The 16,508-nt window shown below is 36.4% G+C and overlaps 1 protein-coding gene and 1 pseudogene across 1 annotated transcript; one reads left to right on the plus strand and one right to left on the minus strand.

Moving 5' to 3' along the window:
- Positions 1-5,326: 5,326 nt before the first annotated feature.
- LOC129445358 (uncharacterized) lies at positions 5,327-13,098 on the minus strand. Its single transcript, XM_073860420.1, has 2 exons — positions 12,652-13,098; positions 5,327-7,110 (listed from the first exon to the last, which is right to left on the minus strand). The coding sequence occupies exons 1-2, from the start codon at positions 12,923-12,925 to the stop codon at positions 6,158-6,160; spliced, it is 1,227 nt and encodes a 408-aa protein (XP_073716521.1). The 5' UTR covers positions 12,926-13,098; the 3' UTR covers positions 5,327-6,157.
- Positions 13,099-16,157: 3,059 nt separating this feature from the next.
- LOC141363578 (5S ribosomal RNA) lies at positions 16,158-16,274 on the plus strand (annotated as a pseudogene).
- Positions 16,275-16,508: the final 234 nt, after the last annotated feature.

The raw sequence follows: 16,508 nt of genomic DNA on the forward strand, positions 1-16,508 counted from the left end.
TAGGTCCCATATTATCATCCAACATGGGCATACCTATATGGGACCTACATAGCCAACCCACATGGGACCCATATATATTGCCCATGTTAAGCCCATGGCCACATGAAACCCATGTTGCCCATATGGGACCCACGTGGGGCCCACATATCAATGTTAATTAAATGTAAAAAAAAATCATTTTTATTTAAAATGTTTTATACTGATCCAATCATATCTGTTATATTATTTGCCATTTGTTTAAAAGTGACAATCAACCAAAAGTTATTATTTTAAGAATGTAAATGTATAAAATGTATTTCAAGCATAAAAATGTTTTGCCCACATAGGTGCCATGAGGGCCCCACATTATTATCCCACATGGGCAAACCTATATGGGGCCCACGTAGTCAACCCACATGGGACCCACATAGTCAACCCACATGGGACCCATATATATTGCCCATGTTAAGCCCATGGCCACATGAAACCCATGTTGCCCATATGGGACCCACGTGGGGCCCACATATCAATGTTAATTAAATGTAAAAAAAATGCATTTTTATTTAAAATGTTTTATACTGATCCAATCATATCTGTTATATTATTTGCCATTTGTTTAAAAGTGACAATCAACCAAAAGTTATTATTTTAAGAATGTAAATGTATAAAATGTATTTTAAGCATAAAAATTTTTGCCCACATAGGTGCCATTAGAGCCCCACATTATTATCCCACATGGGCAAACCTATATGGGGCCCACATAGGGAAACCCACATGGGACCCACATAGTCAACCCACATGGGACTCATATATATTGCCCATGTTAAGCCCATGGCCACATGAAACCCATGTTGCCCATATGGGACCCACGTGGGGCCCACATACCAATGTTAATTAAATGTAAAAAATAATGCATTTAAAAGTGACAATCAACCAAAAGTTATTATTTTAAGATTGTAAATGTATAAAGATGTATTTCAAGCATAAAAATGTTTTGCCCACATAGGTGCCATGAGGGGCCCACATTATTATCCCACATGGGCAAACCCATATGGGGCCCACATATATTGCCCATGTGAAGCCCATGCCCACATGTAACCCATGCTGCCCAGATGGGACCCACCTGGGGCCCACATATCAATGTTGGCTGGGACATGGCTGAAAACGCTGATGGCGACCCCTTGCTTGGCAGTGTTAGCTGACGCTTTTTGGTTGATATGATAATGTCCGCTGAACTTATCTGAAATTTCATAGACAGAACATTAAACTTTGCATTGATTTTCAGTTGTTGTGCACAGGGGCGGCGCTAGAGGTGGGCTAGCAGGGCTTGAGCCCCGGACCTATTCAGTAAAGCCCCGATTGTTATAAAAATATGCCTGATATGCGAGTCACTATTTTTTATCTGTTAAAATATTTTATATTACAGCTGAACCGTAAATCTCTCGTCAAGAACTTTCAACTTGCTCGTCTGATTAATTATGTAAACGGTTAAGGGGCTGTTCACGTGTCTATAGACCTTTCTTTTCCCTTCCAAAAGGCGTGAGAGGTGGCGCGTCTTTCGTTGCTATATGCAACCATGAGCGCGCTCTCCGTGACAGCGAGTAAACTGAATGCGTGATCGGATTTAAATTGCTCATTTGCACCTCACGTCAATCATATCATTGCCACCATGCAATCAATCTTGTCGGGACTTTGGAGTTTTCATCTAGAGGGGCCAGTTGTTCAAAAGTAATCCATTTGGATTTTGACTAATGGATTGGATCAAAATTTCAAAATGGGTTGTTCAAAACAAAATAATGGATTCTGAATTTGGATTGGATCACAAAATACAATCTAGGTTTTGATCTGGATCAGATCGTCGCTTTGTGTTGGTCAAAACATTTTAGTAAGATTGGGATTTGTTTGATCCCAAAAAGTAGGATTATTCTGATCCCATCAGAAGGGTGGATTTCAGGAACAAAAATGTAACAAAACTTCCAATAAAATGTTACTAAAACATAGAAACCTTCAGTTTAACTACAATACAACATTTGTATTCTGTAATATTTATAAATGTATCATTTGTTTGTTGAAATTTTGTTCAGTTCAGTTTAATGATAAAGTATTCAAAGTATAACATTGGGCTTTATTAAACCTTCCAGTCAATTGAGAAAAAAAGTCCCTCATACAGCAGACAATAGCAAACCAAAATTCTATTTTAACAAAAGTAACCTTTAACTGTCATTTGGCACTGTACAGTATATTCATTAAATCACAACCATCAGAAACCAAACAGTCAAAAGTTTTAACAACCAGCATTTCTACAAATGTAAACTACCGGACATTTAACCTCTTTATGACTTCAAACAAAACAGAAGAACAGACTGAATGTTAAATTAAAACAACACAACTTTCCCTTACTTTTTATTTTATTGTCTTTTTAAGTAAAAACACTTAGTGACTCCATACAAACCAAACTACATGATCTTTCTTACATAGCTAATATTCAACATTGACATGTGATCCCATTTAATCCAGATTTGCTAATCTGAAAAAGTGTGTATTTGGATCAGGGTGATCCAATCCAATTTTGCTTTGAAAAACCAGGACAAAAGTGAGATGGTTTACCTGATCCTGGATAGCAAAACATGGGATTTCCAAATCTGGATAATTTTGATCCAGATTAAACTTTTTGAACAACTGGCCCGAGAAGATCAGTTACTCTGTCTGTGGGGTTACTCAGCTGTTACTCGAAGAGCTGCGCGGGGTTAGTTCACGCCAATTCACAGCTTATGGCAACACCTCATATACTGTAGAGATGGAGATGTAACACATACTGAACTACGGATTAAAAAATAGAGTCATCAGTGCCCAGGTTAGGAAAAGAGGAAAGATGAGGAGAAAGGTGCAAAAATTAAAGACTGTATGCTATTAAGCTCACTCATCTCAAATTGTGTGAAGTATAATCATGTTGCTTGCTGTGTCTGTGCTTAAGTTACACATAGAGCAGTAGCCTTATATTCATTGAACAGAGATTGAACATAACCAAGTCAAGTCTGTAAAAAAATCCTAAACAAATCAAAATAGAAACACTACCTGGTTGCAGAAAATGTATAATCATTAATACATTTATACTCAGGAATTAAATGGGTTAGTTTAGTGCCAGGTTTTAATATAAAGTTTTTTAAGATAATGTTAAGAAAATGTTTATATAGTTAAATATACAGTGCAATATAAACAGTGCTTTCTGTGGTAAATAATAGAAAAATATGTAATTTATATTGTGTATTATATGTTAAAATAGCTTTGCAGCCCTGCAACGAGATGTCAATCATAGAAATGGCCCCAAGCTGGTTTAAGTTTGAGATCCAGGAACATATCCTTTTTTTATTTATCCTGGATGAATTAAGAGATGAGTGTAAGGGGGGGTGGGGGAGGGGGTATGACATTAAAAAGAAATCCAACAAGAAAAATTAAGATGTATATTAAAGAGAGAATAGTTGTGGACAAATAAAGGAACAATGAATTAAGTGGAAAGTAAAAAAAGAGCCAATATTAAAAAAAAAAACGATTGGCCCCCCTTTGACTTACATTAGTCAAAGTCATGGGGAAGTAATGTTAGGGTTACCAATATTTTTCAAAATATATTATTTTGTGTTCTGCAGAAGTCATACAGGTTTAAAATAACAAGAAGGTAAATAAAAGAGGACAGAATTTTCATTTTGAGGTGAACAACTTCTTTGATATCAGTGTTAAGTGTTCTTAGTTTAACTCAGTGGAACATTGATATTTTATTAAGCACTATTAAAAAGATAATCTGGCAAAAATAACACCACTTAGAAAATGTTTATCATGTTTTAGCTATTAAAAGTGTATTTTTGACACAAGCTTGGATGTCTTTGGGCTAACCCAGCTAGAAATAAAAAGTTCCAAGAACGTTCCCCGAAAGCTCCCCATGTTCCCAAAAACACTCTGCCAACGCCAAAAGTGACCAGTTTTTTTTAAGTTCTAGGAACGTTTCTGTTGTCTGAATGTTAGAGTAATGTTACATTTTAAAATTTTTAAACGTTATGACAATGTCACGTCTCAATGTTCACACAACGTTTAAAACAACAACTGTTTATTATATTGACTTGTTTAATTGTTATGTAAATGATAGAGAAACATTGCATTTTATTATTTTATAAAACATTATTTCTGTATGTTCAGTAAATACATTGCTGTAGAAAACACAATTCACCCACCAGGCCCAGATGTTGATGCTCTGTTCAACTCCAAGTCACCCTCATTGTGATCAGCGTTTGCTTTAGTTGGACTCTTGACACTTGAGTTTTTGCTTGCCAGTTTTTCCACTGGTTGTGCCAACTCTGTGCCAGTGCACCACACTTGTTATGAACATGCAGAGTTAATAGTGTAATTCTGTGGTTGTTGGTACATAATGGTAAAGATCATCACCTAATTAATTTACTAATCAAAAGTTTATTTTCTGTCAATGTAAATGAGATCCAGCACTTTCACAGCAGTTTGTCAATAAGGAGTTTTGGAAACTTTGGACAAAGGTGTCTGCTACATAGTTGGGATGCGCAGACATCAAGAGTCGGAGTATGGATCGCAATCATGGTGACAATTAAATGAAAAACTTCATGCTGCAATGCATGCTGGGTATTAACATGCACTGCAGCATGGATAAATAAGGATTTTTTTTAAACAATATTGTTTGTCACCATGGTTGGGATTCGTGGTCTGATTCTTGATGTTTGTGCATCCCAATTATACAACAGATTTTTTGTCCAAAGTTTCTAAAACTCCTTAATAACAAACTGCTGTGGAAGAGCTGGATCTAGTATACATTGTTGGCAGAAAAAAAACTTTTGATTAGTAAATTAATTAGGTGATGATCTTTACCATTATGTACCAACAACCACAGAATTACACTATTAACTTTGCATGTTTATAACAAATGTGGTGCATTACCACAAAGTTAACACAACCAGGGAAAAAATTAGCAAGCAAAAAGTCAAGTGTCAAGAGTCCAACTAAAACAAACACTAATCACAATAAGGGTGACTTAAAATGAAACAAAACATCAACATCTAAACCTAATAAGTGAATTGTGTTTTCTACAGCAATATATTTACTGAACATTCAGAAATAATGTTTTATAAAATAATAAAATGCAATGTTTCTCTATCATTTACATAACAATTAAACAAGTCAATATAATAAACAGTTGTTGTTTTAAACATTGTGTGAACATTAAAACATGACATTGTCATAACGTTTAAAAATGGTAAAATGTAACATTACTCTAACGTTCAGACAACAGAAACGTTCCTAGAACTTAAAAAAAACTGGTCACTTTTAACCTTGGCGGAATGATTTTGGGAGCATTTGGGAACTTTCAGGGAACGTTATTAGAACTTTTTATTTCTAGCTGGGGACATCTAAAACATTCTGGCAGGGGGTCTTCGAGGACCAGGACTGGGAAACACAGCTGTAGGGCCACGTCTCTTCTTTTTGAGTAATAGCAGCGGCTCCGGATATGTGACGTAATGCTCAGATCTCATTGGTCGACCTGTTTATTTTGATGGGCGAAAGAGAAAAAAATCGATACAGTGGTTAAAAAAATGTCCCAGTGCAAATAACCAAGGTAAAGTTATTTATAGAAATCAATTGTTTTTATTTTAGTACATTGTTGCATCAAACATTCGCATCAAATATACACAGTCAGTGTGTAAAGAATTGAAGGCACTATGATGATTTTAGTGTAGTTTGTTCTTCAGTATGGCTGTTGCTCAATATGCATTGTTCAGCGATCTTGCGTCCTTGCTCTATGTCATCATTAACAGTCGAAGTTCAATTCCAATTCTCAAGAACGCAAGCACAGAGGACGCGTGAAAATACCCGGATGAGTTCTTGATATCGAGGATGCATCGAGTGCAGACTTGCGCGTTGAAATCTGGGGAGGTCGAGTGACCAGCAGGAAGATCACACACATCTCAATTCTCACAAATGCGTTCTGTGTTCTCACGAACTTTTGAGTTCGTTCTTCCAAGGTCGCCTTGCAAGACCAGTCTCTACAAGAACGCAAGTCCGTTCTTTGCGTTCTTAGAATTGAGAAACAGCCTATGTTTCTTCTGATGATGCTGAAGACTTCCAGAACAGCACTCTTTCCACAGTGAGAGCAGACAAAAGGTTTCTATCCTGTATGAACTATCCCATGGGTTTTTAAAGAAGCTGAATGAGAAAATGTCTTCTCACAATGAGAACATTTGTAAGGTCTTTCACCTGTATGAGTTCTCTGATGATTTAGTAAGATAATATGTTGCCTAAAACTCCTCCCACAAACATTACAGTGATGAGGTTTCTCTCCAGTGTGAATTCTCTTATGGAGTTTTAAGGAAGCTGAATGAGCAAACGTCTTCTCACACTGAGAGCATTTGTAAGGTTTTTCACCTGTATGAGTTCTCTGGTGTGACACTAAACTGCTACTTTGATTAAAATTCCTCCCACAGACATTACAGTGATAAGGTTTTTCACCTGTATGAGTTCTCTGGTGTGACACTAAACTGCTACTTTGATTAAAACTCCTCCCACAGACATTACAGTGATAAGGTTTCTCTCCAGTGTGAATTCTCTCATGAACTCGGACATGAGATGGATTAGAGAAGCTCTTACCACAGTGAGAGCAGACGTAAGGTTTCTCTCCAGTGTGAAGTCTCTCATGGATTTTTAAGCAACTTGAATAAGCAAACGTCTTCCCACACTGAAAGCATATGAAAGGTTTTTCACTTTTTTGATTAAAACTCTTCCAAGAAACACTGTAGTAATAAGGTTTCTCTCTAGTGTGAACTCTCTCATGGATTATAAGACCAGATTTATACACAAAACTGTCATTACAGTGTGAGCACTTATAGCGTTTCTCTTCAGAATGAATATTCTGGTGTTTTTTCAATGAATCAGAATCCCTGAAGGTTTTTCCACATTCACTGCCCTGATACGTGCTCTCATTGGTGCGTTTCTTCAGATGATGTTCATGTTCTGTGTGTTTTCTCTCTAAATGTTTCTGTGAGCTCAATATCTCTCCACCGCTGATGCAGGAAAGAGTCGAGGATGTTATTTCTCCATCCAAACATAATTCACTCTTCACATCTGAAAGAAACATGAAACAATTATATTCACTTTTATTAACACGAAGATGATGTCATAAGGAGATCATCTTATACTAATACCGCCCCCTTAATCTGCACTATCCAACCACAGCACTGCCATTTATTGCAAAGAGAAAGTGAGAGAGAAAAATATAATTGACAGCACAATTGAGTTTGAATTTCATCAAACCACCATCATTGTGATCAGTGTTTGCACTTCATCCACTCATTTGCATTTTAAAGGACACACCAAAACTACACATTTTTGCTCACATCTACAAAGTGGCAATGCTAACATTTTAATGCCATGGAATATACATTTTTTTGAAGGCTTATTTGCATATTTTCTGTTCATTTAATATTGCTTATATTTACATTTACATTTTATTTTTATTCCACACATTCTTTTCAGTTCATATTGCTTTTCTTGTACAGTTTTTCTTTTCATTTCCTTTTCTTTACTCTTTTGTTATTGTACAAGTTTGTTGATACTATGCATCCTTTAAGATTGTTTTGGAGGGAGTGTATTTGTGGGATGGGCCAGAGTGGTTAATTTTAATGAGAGTGGAGCGCAAACCGTTCTGTTGTCTAACGTCATCCTATTCCTTCCCCTGTGTGAGATGTTAAGTCGCAGTTACAAAGTGACTGTCCCCTGCCCTGCTCCTCTTCAGAAAAGTATATTCGCTGGCCCATTGATTGCATTATTTACATGAGGGTTTTGTTTTTTGTCAGGAGTGCCTTCTGTCTCTGTCGTACACTCTAAAAAAATCTGTAAAAAACGGACAAAGTACTGTGTAAATATGAAGGAATTGTTCGTATTTATGTTTTACAGGCGTTTTACCTGTTTTTTATAACATGTTGCATTATGCAAAAAAACGGATAATGTCCTGGCAGAAAATTACCGGTACTTTCTCCGTTATGTTCACAAACATTTCCGTTTATTAAAAAACTAAAAATTCTGTAGATTTACAGAACATTCTGTAGATTTACAGAATACTGTCCGTAGCCTTTGGGGACACTTCAATCCGCCTATGAAACGCAACAATGATGACAATCAACAACAAAGCATCATGCTGCAATGCATGCTGGGTACCAGGATTGTAGAAAACTCTTTGCTGTCGCCGTTGTTGAGATTTGTATCCAGGGTGTTTGTGTCTCTCTGAGGCACGCGACAACTGGCACCTTGGAGCGGTTTTGTTCGGTGCAGTGTCTTTTTGGATCGGCGTGGAGTGTCATATTTGTACATTTTAGTTCTTTGTTCTTATTTCGTTATTAAATGTTGGGCATCATGACATAGAGAAATCAAGCTTAGGTGACATCGTGGATTTTCTCGTCCCTCGAGCAGCAAACGGGTTGCAGTTGCTAAGGGTAAGGATTACTGGTGTAATTGCTAGAAGAGCAGAGTTCAGTGAAGGTTAAGGGACAAATGCCTAACTAAAGGAAACACTAATCACAATAATTGTGACTTCAAAAGAATCTAAAACAAATGCAAACTGGAGATTTAATTTGATAAATTTTGTGGTGAATGTCGATTTGTCTTGCACGTCACGTCAGAAAGAAGATTTTTCTACTAAGTCACATGTGTGGATGCTGGAATAGTTTAACACTTGTATGTTGTTCTGACAGCAATTGTTTAGAAGTTAAACATCATCCATGTTTAGAAAAGAACTCTGCAAGCAAGTTGTAATTTTAGGTTTCAAACAGAGATGGTGATAGAGAGGCAAAAGTGAAAGATTGCAGCAGGTGTTATCGCACCCATAATGCAACGTGTTATAAAAAAAAAACAGGAAACACACCTGTAAACCATAAATACAGAAAATTCCTTTATATTTACACAGTACTTTGTCCGTTATTTTACGGACATTTTTTAGAGTGTGGGTGCAACTCCTGGGGGTAACTCCTGCTGCAATCTTTCACTTTTGCCTCTCTATCACCATCTCTGTTTGAAACCTAAAATTACAACTTGCTTGCAGAGTTATTTTCTAACATGGATGATGTTTAACTTCTAAAAAAATGCTGTCAGAACAAGATACAAGTGTTAAACCATTCCAGCATCGACACATGTGATTTAGTAGACAAATCTTCTTTCTGACGTGACGTGTAAGTCAAATGGATATTTACCACAAAATTCATCACATTAAAGTTAGGCTTTTGTCCCTTAACCTTGCAGAACTGACTCCGCTCTTTTGGCATTACAACAGTGTTTTTGCTTGTAGCAATTGCAACTTGTTTGTTGCTTGAGGAAGGAGAATTGTCTAGTATGTCATATATACTTTGTTTTTATGTTATGCTGCCTAACATTTATGAAATGATAAAATAAGAATAAAGAACTGAAATGTATAAAAGTGACACTCTATGCTGATTTAAAAATACACTGTATTGAATAAGATTGCTGCAAATGTGTCATTTGTGGTTTTTCCTTCAGAGACATCAACACTTTGGATACAAATCTCAACAATGATGAGAGTAAATGTTAAGAAATAAATGTTTTCTACAATCCTGGTACCCAGCATGCATTGCAGCATGAAGCTATGTTGTTGATTGTCACCATTGTTGCGTTTCATAGGCGGATTGAAGTGTCCCTAAAGGCTACGGACAGTGTTCTATAAATCTACAGAATGTTCAGTTTTTTAATAAACGGAAATGTCTATAAACATAACGGAAAAAGTACAGGTAATTTTCTGCCAGGACAATATCCGTTTTATTACGGATTATTTTTAGAGTGTAGCGTCCACCATCTGTCTGTTTTTCTCCGTTGTCACTCATCATCATCTGACCTCACACACTAACCTCACGACAACTGTCAGCTAAGTACCTGTAGGTGTCAGTTATCGCAAGGCTAATGACAGAGCTCAGATTGCGAATGTACTTTTTTCTCTGCCCGGGGTATTGTTATTTTTTAATAACGCAGGTTAAAATACGGGAGATTTATGGGAAAATAATAATTCGGGAGGACGGCGGGAAGGAAGGGTAAAATACAGGAATTTCCCGGCCAAAACAGGATACTTAACAGTTATGGAATATACAACTAAGTAAATAAAAATCTTTCTGCGAGCCGAATTATGTTATATGTTTGACAGAAGAATTGCGCTGAAATTTTCGCCACTTAATATGTTCGTGCGGAAACACGAAAATTTACCTATGTTCCGCACACAAAAGATTGCATTCGGCCATTCGTTGCACATGTGCACCGTGCTGAAAGCCATGTACCGAAACGGTCTGGTACGAATAGACGTCTAACAGTTTTTAAATAAGTTTTTAAAATGTTGTGTAACATGTTTGGATCCTAAGGAATGAATGGGGCTAGGCTAAATGCTAACACATTCACGATGCGCTGTGCAAAGATGTAGAGCATGAGTTGAAAAAAAATACAGAGATGTATTAATTTGTATAAGTTGAGGTAAGAACATAGTAAAATATTGAAAAACAGTGTTGTTTTCCTTTAAGTCACAGTCCTTTAAGTAATGCAACAAATTAAACTATGGATGAGGAAAAAACATCAGGTGCCCAAGTTATGAAAAGAGGAAAGATGAGGAGAAACGTACAAAAGATAAAAGTAGCTTATGTATGCAGCTCACTCATCTCGATATAAGTGTATAATGAAATATATCTAATATATCATTTTGTTGATTGCTATGCAGTTACACAAAGAGCAGTAATATTAGTTTTTTGCAGATATGGAACCTAATCAATGTAATACTGTGACTTAAAAAATCCAAAATAAATTAAAACAGAAACAATTTTTGGTGTTAAAAATGTAGGCCATACTTCATAAATGTATTCAGGAATTGAATTTGTTAGTTTCGTGCAAGGTTTTAATAGAACTATTTATTTAAGATAAGGTTAAGAAAAGATTTACTTACGCGGTTATAAAATAAAGTATAAAAAAAGATTATAAACATTGTTTATATTTTTAAATATAAACACACCATGGTTGAAATTCATACTCTGATTCTTGATGTTTGTGGGTCCCAATTATACAGCAGATATTTTTTTGTCCAAAGTATCTTAAACTCCTTAATGACAAACTGATGTGAAAGTGCTGGATCTCATTTACATTTTTGACAAAAAATAAACTTTTGATTAGTAAACTAATTAGGTGATGATATTTACCATTATGTACAAAGCACCACAGAACTACACTACTAACTTTTCATAACAAATGTGGTGTATTAACAAAAAGTTAACACAACCAGGAAAAAAAATAGCAAGCAAAAAGTCAAGGGTCAAGAGTCCAACTAAAACAAACACTAATCACAATAATGGTGACTATAAATGAAACAAAACATCAACATCTAAACCTAATAAGTGAATTGTGTTTTCTACAGCAATATATTTACTGAACATTCAGAAATAATGTTTTATAAAATAATAAAATGCAAAGTTTCTCTATCATTTATATAACAATTAAGTCAATATAATAAATAGTTGTTGTTTTAAACATTGTGTGAACATTAAAACTTGACATTTGTCATAACGTTTAAAGGGGTCATAATATGACATATTTTTTAGATATAAAATAAATCTTTGCTGTCCCCAGAGTGTGTATGTGAAGTTTTAGCTCAAAATACTCCACAGCTAATTTATTATAGCATGTAAAAATTGATAATTTGTAGGTCTGAGCAAAAGTGAGCCGTTTTTGGGTGTGTCGTTTAAAATGCAAATGAGCGGATGAAGTGCAAACACTGATCACAATGATGGTGGTTTGTTGTAATTGAAACTCAATTGTGCTGTCAAGTACTTTTTCCTTTCTCTCTTTCTCTCTGCACTATGGCAGTGCTGTGGTTGGATATTGCAGATAAAGGGGGCGGTATTATTGTAATTCGCCTTACTACCTACCTCACAAAACAGGCAAAATCTGAACGACCTAATTTTTCACATGCTTGCAGAAAATAACTTACCCAAACAAAGTTACTGGGTTAATCTTGATTACATTTTCTAGGTTGATAGAAGCACTGGGGACCCAATTATAGCACTTAAAAATTGAAAAAGTCCCCCTTTAAAAATGGTAAAATGTAATATTCTTCTAACGTTCAGACAACCCAGAAACGTTCTTAGAACTTGAAAGAAAACTGGACACTTTTAACGTTGGCAGAATGTTTTTGGGAACCTTGGGAACTTTCAGGAAACGTTCTTAGAACTTTTTTCTGCTAGCTGGGTGGTCACTTGGAGTTGGGGATAGGATGTCATTTTAATATAACAAAAAGTTGTTCTAACCCTAAACCCAAGCGAAAATGGTAAAAAATAGCAAAAAAATTGAGAAACCAATAAATAAAACGACAAAAAAGATGCACCGTTTAAGTGAATGGGAAGGACTGGTTTATCATATGCACGCCAAAGTGGAAGTTGGCGTATGTATTGCACGATTTTTACACTTCGTGCTATTTATATGCAGCTCCGTGAGACATAGGTTCGTTCAGTCTTATGGTGGCAGTCACTCTTTAATTTTATGCCTAATACCATATATAGCATAGGCATACCATAAAAAGTGGATAGTAGCATCCCTAGCTGTGTTATTTGATAGTGAGGAGGCATAACTTACCTGAAGGAATAAAATCATGACCATCCTGATTGTCTTCATATTCATCTGCTGTAGGTTCAGTTTTTATTTCTGTAGGTTCAGTTTTTATCGTCATCATGAGGTTTGTGCAGTCGATGAGTTTGACTGAACACATGTTGAGTTTGGTCTGCAGGATCTGCTGCTGTTCTCCAGCGTTACAGACAGAATCCAGAGACTCTGTGGAGGTTTGATCAGTAGATTCCTCATCCTGTAAGCCCTGATCAGTTCCTGATTTACAGCACATCACATCCATCATCAACACTAAAATACACAGAGACAAGACTCTGTTTACACTCAATAAAACACTCAAGAGAGAAAAACACTGAGGATACACAAACACATCACACGCGAGCTCTATCTTTCTTTCTTTCTTTAGTGGGTTTATTGGCGGACTAAAAAGCTGCAGAGCGCCTCCTGCTGTACTGGAGAGAGAAGACGCTTAAAACTTCCCATTCATTTCACAAGAAGGATTTGTTGGATGCCAGAGATCAGATGACAAAAACTTTGAGTTTACAGAATAAAACCTATTCCTGACTAGGTTAAGTTCACCGAGTAAGTTACTTTGGAAACAGATTCTGAGTATAAGTTACCTCTCCTCCATCAGCATTGTGAAAGCCATTACCTACACAACATGAAGAAACATCAACCTCATTGTATAATGAATGAGAGATGAATGAAGTGTTGAGTGTTTTCTCTCTCCAGTACAGCAGGAGGCGCTCTGTAGCTATTTAGTCCGCCAATAAACCCACTAAAGAAAGAAAGAAAGAAAGAGCTCGCGTGTGATGTGTTTGTGTATCCTCAGTGTTTTTCTCTCTTGAGTGTTTTATTGAGTGTAAACAGAGTCTTGTCTCTGTGTATTTTAGTGTTGATTATGAGATGAATTTGATGTGCTGTAAATCAGGAACTGATAAGGGCTTACAGGATGAGAAATCTACTGATCAAATCTCCACAGAGTCTCTGGATTCTGTCTGTAACGCTGGAGAACAGCAGCAGATCCTGCAGACCAAACTCAAGATGTGGTCAGTCAAACTCATCGACTTCAGGAACCTCATGATGAAGATCAAAACTGAACCCACATCTGATGAATATGAAGACAATCACAATGATGGTCATGATTTTTTTCTGTCAGGTAAATTTATGTCTGCACAATTGTTGCATTTTTACTATTTTTTAACCTTAACTGTTGCGGGCCCACACAAACTGTTTATGTTGCTCTAAGTGTGTAGGTTAAATTCATCACCTTTTTGAGAAAGAAAATGACAGAGTGAGAATTTTGTCAAATGTAAGGGGCACACGGATGAGATCAAGTTGTTAATACACATTTATAACACTAATAGCATACTGTAAACCTAAAATAATCATTACAATGGAAAGCTCCAAGAATGTATTTTTCAAATTTCTAAAACTTTGTGTTAATAGCTATGCAATAATATATTTTTTTTCACAAGAGTATGCAGCAAACAATGACACCAAGTGTAAAGTAAAGCACACTCATCAAGTCATCTTATGAGCCCTGAATAGAAACACAACAAGCTAAATTTTATGTTAACCCTTTTAGTAAACTATTATAAGGAAAATGTGGTTTTAAGTATAAATTCAGTAAAAGATAAAACAATTTGATTTAATCAATATGTAATTACCCAAGCAGCTATAATAGCAACACTGACAGCTGTCTTCTCTCTCTCTGTGTGAATATAGAAAAGATACTAAATCTCAATTCATCCTACTTTATATAAATAAAAGTCAATTTATTTGTTTCATGTTTCTGTCAGATGTAAAGAGTGAATTGTGTTTGGATGGAGAAATAACGTCCTCGACTCTTTCCTGCGTGAGCGGTGGAAAGACATTGAGATATTTAGAGAGCCATGAGAGAAAACACACAGAACATGAACATCATCTGAAGAAACACACTAATGAGAGACTGTATCAGTGCAAATCACACAAAACACTACACACTGAACAAAAACCCTATCAATGTTCACACTGTGATAAACGTCTCGGTTATAAATCTCATCTGATAGTCCACGAGAGAATTCACACTTGAGAGAAACCTCATCTCTGTAATGTTTGTGGGAAGAGTTTTAATCGACATGAGAGTTTAGTGAAACACCAGAGAACTCATACAGGTGAAAGACCTTACAAATGCTCTCAGTGTGAGAAGACGTTTACTCAGTCAAGTCACTTAAAAGCCCATGAGAGAGTTCACACTGGAGAGAAACCTTACGTCTGCCCGATCTGTGGAAAGAGCTTCTCTGATTTAAGTTCTAATAGAGTCCATGAGAGAGTTCACACTGGAGAGAAACCTCATCACTGTAATGTTTGTGTTAAGAGTTTCAGTCGACATGAACATTTAGTGTCACACCAGAGAATTCATACAGGTGAAAAACCTTTCAAATGCTCTCAGTGTGAGAAAATATATGCTCATTCAGCTTCCTTAAAAACCCATGAAAGAATTCACACCGGAGAGAAACCTTACATATGTAATGTCTGTGGGAGGAGTTTTAACCTACGTGTCGGTTTAGTGTTACACCAGAGAACTCATACAGGTGAAAAACCTTACAAATGTTCTCATTGTGAGAAGACTTTTACTCAGGCAGGTCACTTAAAAGTCCATGAGAGACTTCACACTGGAGAGAAACCGTACGTCTGCCCAATCTGTGGAGAGAGATTTGCTCATTCTGAAAGTTTTCAGAATCATCAGAAAAAACATACTGAAACTGTTGGGTAAGACTTAGCAAATTATCCAAGCTTTATAAGCCAGATAATACACCTAATTTTATATGTAATTCTTAGGAGCAATAGAAACCTATGGTTTGTTATTTTATACTCTTTTTGTTATGTTAAACTATTTGTATTATTTTACACGCCAAGTGTTGCTTTAATGCAAAGTATTATAATCACTGAGTTGGGAATATATGCATGACAACTCTTAAATTGCATGTTTAATAAAATGACATGGTTTTGTATTTACTAGTTTATTAAGAGTAGAGAGATTGATACAAGTATTAGAACAAAGCATAAGGGATACATTACAGTTTAAAGCATGATTTAAAGACCTGTCTTCATTGGAGAAAGCGCAGAAGAGCTCGGAGAAGAACAACAAAGAGACTTCATCGCATATATAAGATGATTGGGGAATTTCCCAGTAAATGTAAGGATCAAAGGCCACGAGGCCTTGAATATGATTCCTGGAATTTGGCCTTGAGACCGTCCCTATAAATTGATGCTGCTGCAGAACTTATTCAGATCTGGACACCGCTGCCTGCCAGCATCTCTGTTATCTGACAGCCTGAAATCTTGTGTGCTCTAGACTTAGTATTTTTTAGACTCTGTATTTTTGTTTTATTACTTTTTATCTAATTTGGAATTTTTATTTATTTTCTTTTTATTTCAGCAAAACTTGTAATCACAAACAACTAAATTGTATTATTACATTTTATATAAGACAAGAAGTCATCTGCTTTCGTGAACTTTGCTCAGATAATTATGCCAGCAGCCATATCACCCTGTAGCCCAAGACAGCTTGCCCACTGAAGCTAAGCAGGGTTGAGCCTGGTCAGTACTGGGATGGGAGACCACCTGGGAAATCCAGGTCGCTGCCGGTAGAGGTGTTAGTGAGACCAGCAGAGGGTGCTCACCCTGTGGTCTGTGTGGGTCCTAACACCCCAGTGTAGTGACGGGGACACTATACTGTCAAAAAGCCCCGTCCTTCGGATGAAACGTGGTTAAACCGAGGTCCTGACTCTCTGTGGTCGTTAAAAATCCCAGGATGTTATTCAAAAAGAGTAGGGGTGTGCCCCAGCATCCTGGCCAAACTTGCCTATTGGCCTACTAATCAT

The sequence above is a fragment of the Misgurnus anguillicaudatus genome, chromosome 3, assembly GCF_027580225.2.
Source record: "Misgurnus anguillicaudatus chromosome 3, ASM2758022v2, whole genome shotgun sequence".
NCBI classification, from domain to species: domain Eukaryota; kingdom Metazoa; phylum Chordata; class Actinopteri; order Cypriniformes; family Cobitidae; genus Misgurnus; species Misgurnus anguillicaudatus.

Excerpts from the sequence above, each read along its gene's own strand:
- LOC129445358 (XM_073860420.1), bottom strand. The coding sequence starts at position 12,925 with ATGATGGATGTGATGTGCTGTAAATCAGGAACTGATCAGGGCTTACAG. Across the intron at positions 7,111-12,651 it reads TCATGATTTTATTCCTTCAG|ATGTGAAGAGTGAATTATGT; the intron begins GTAAGTTATGCC and ends TGTTTCTTTCAG.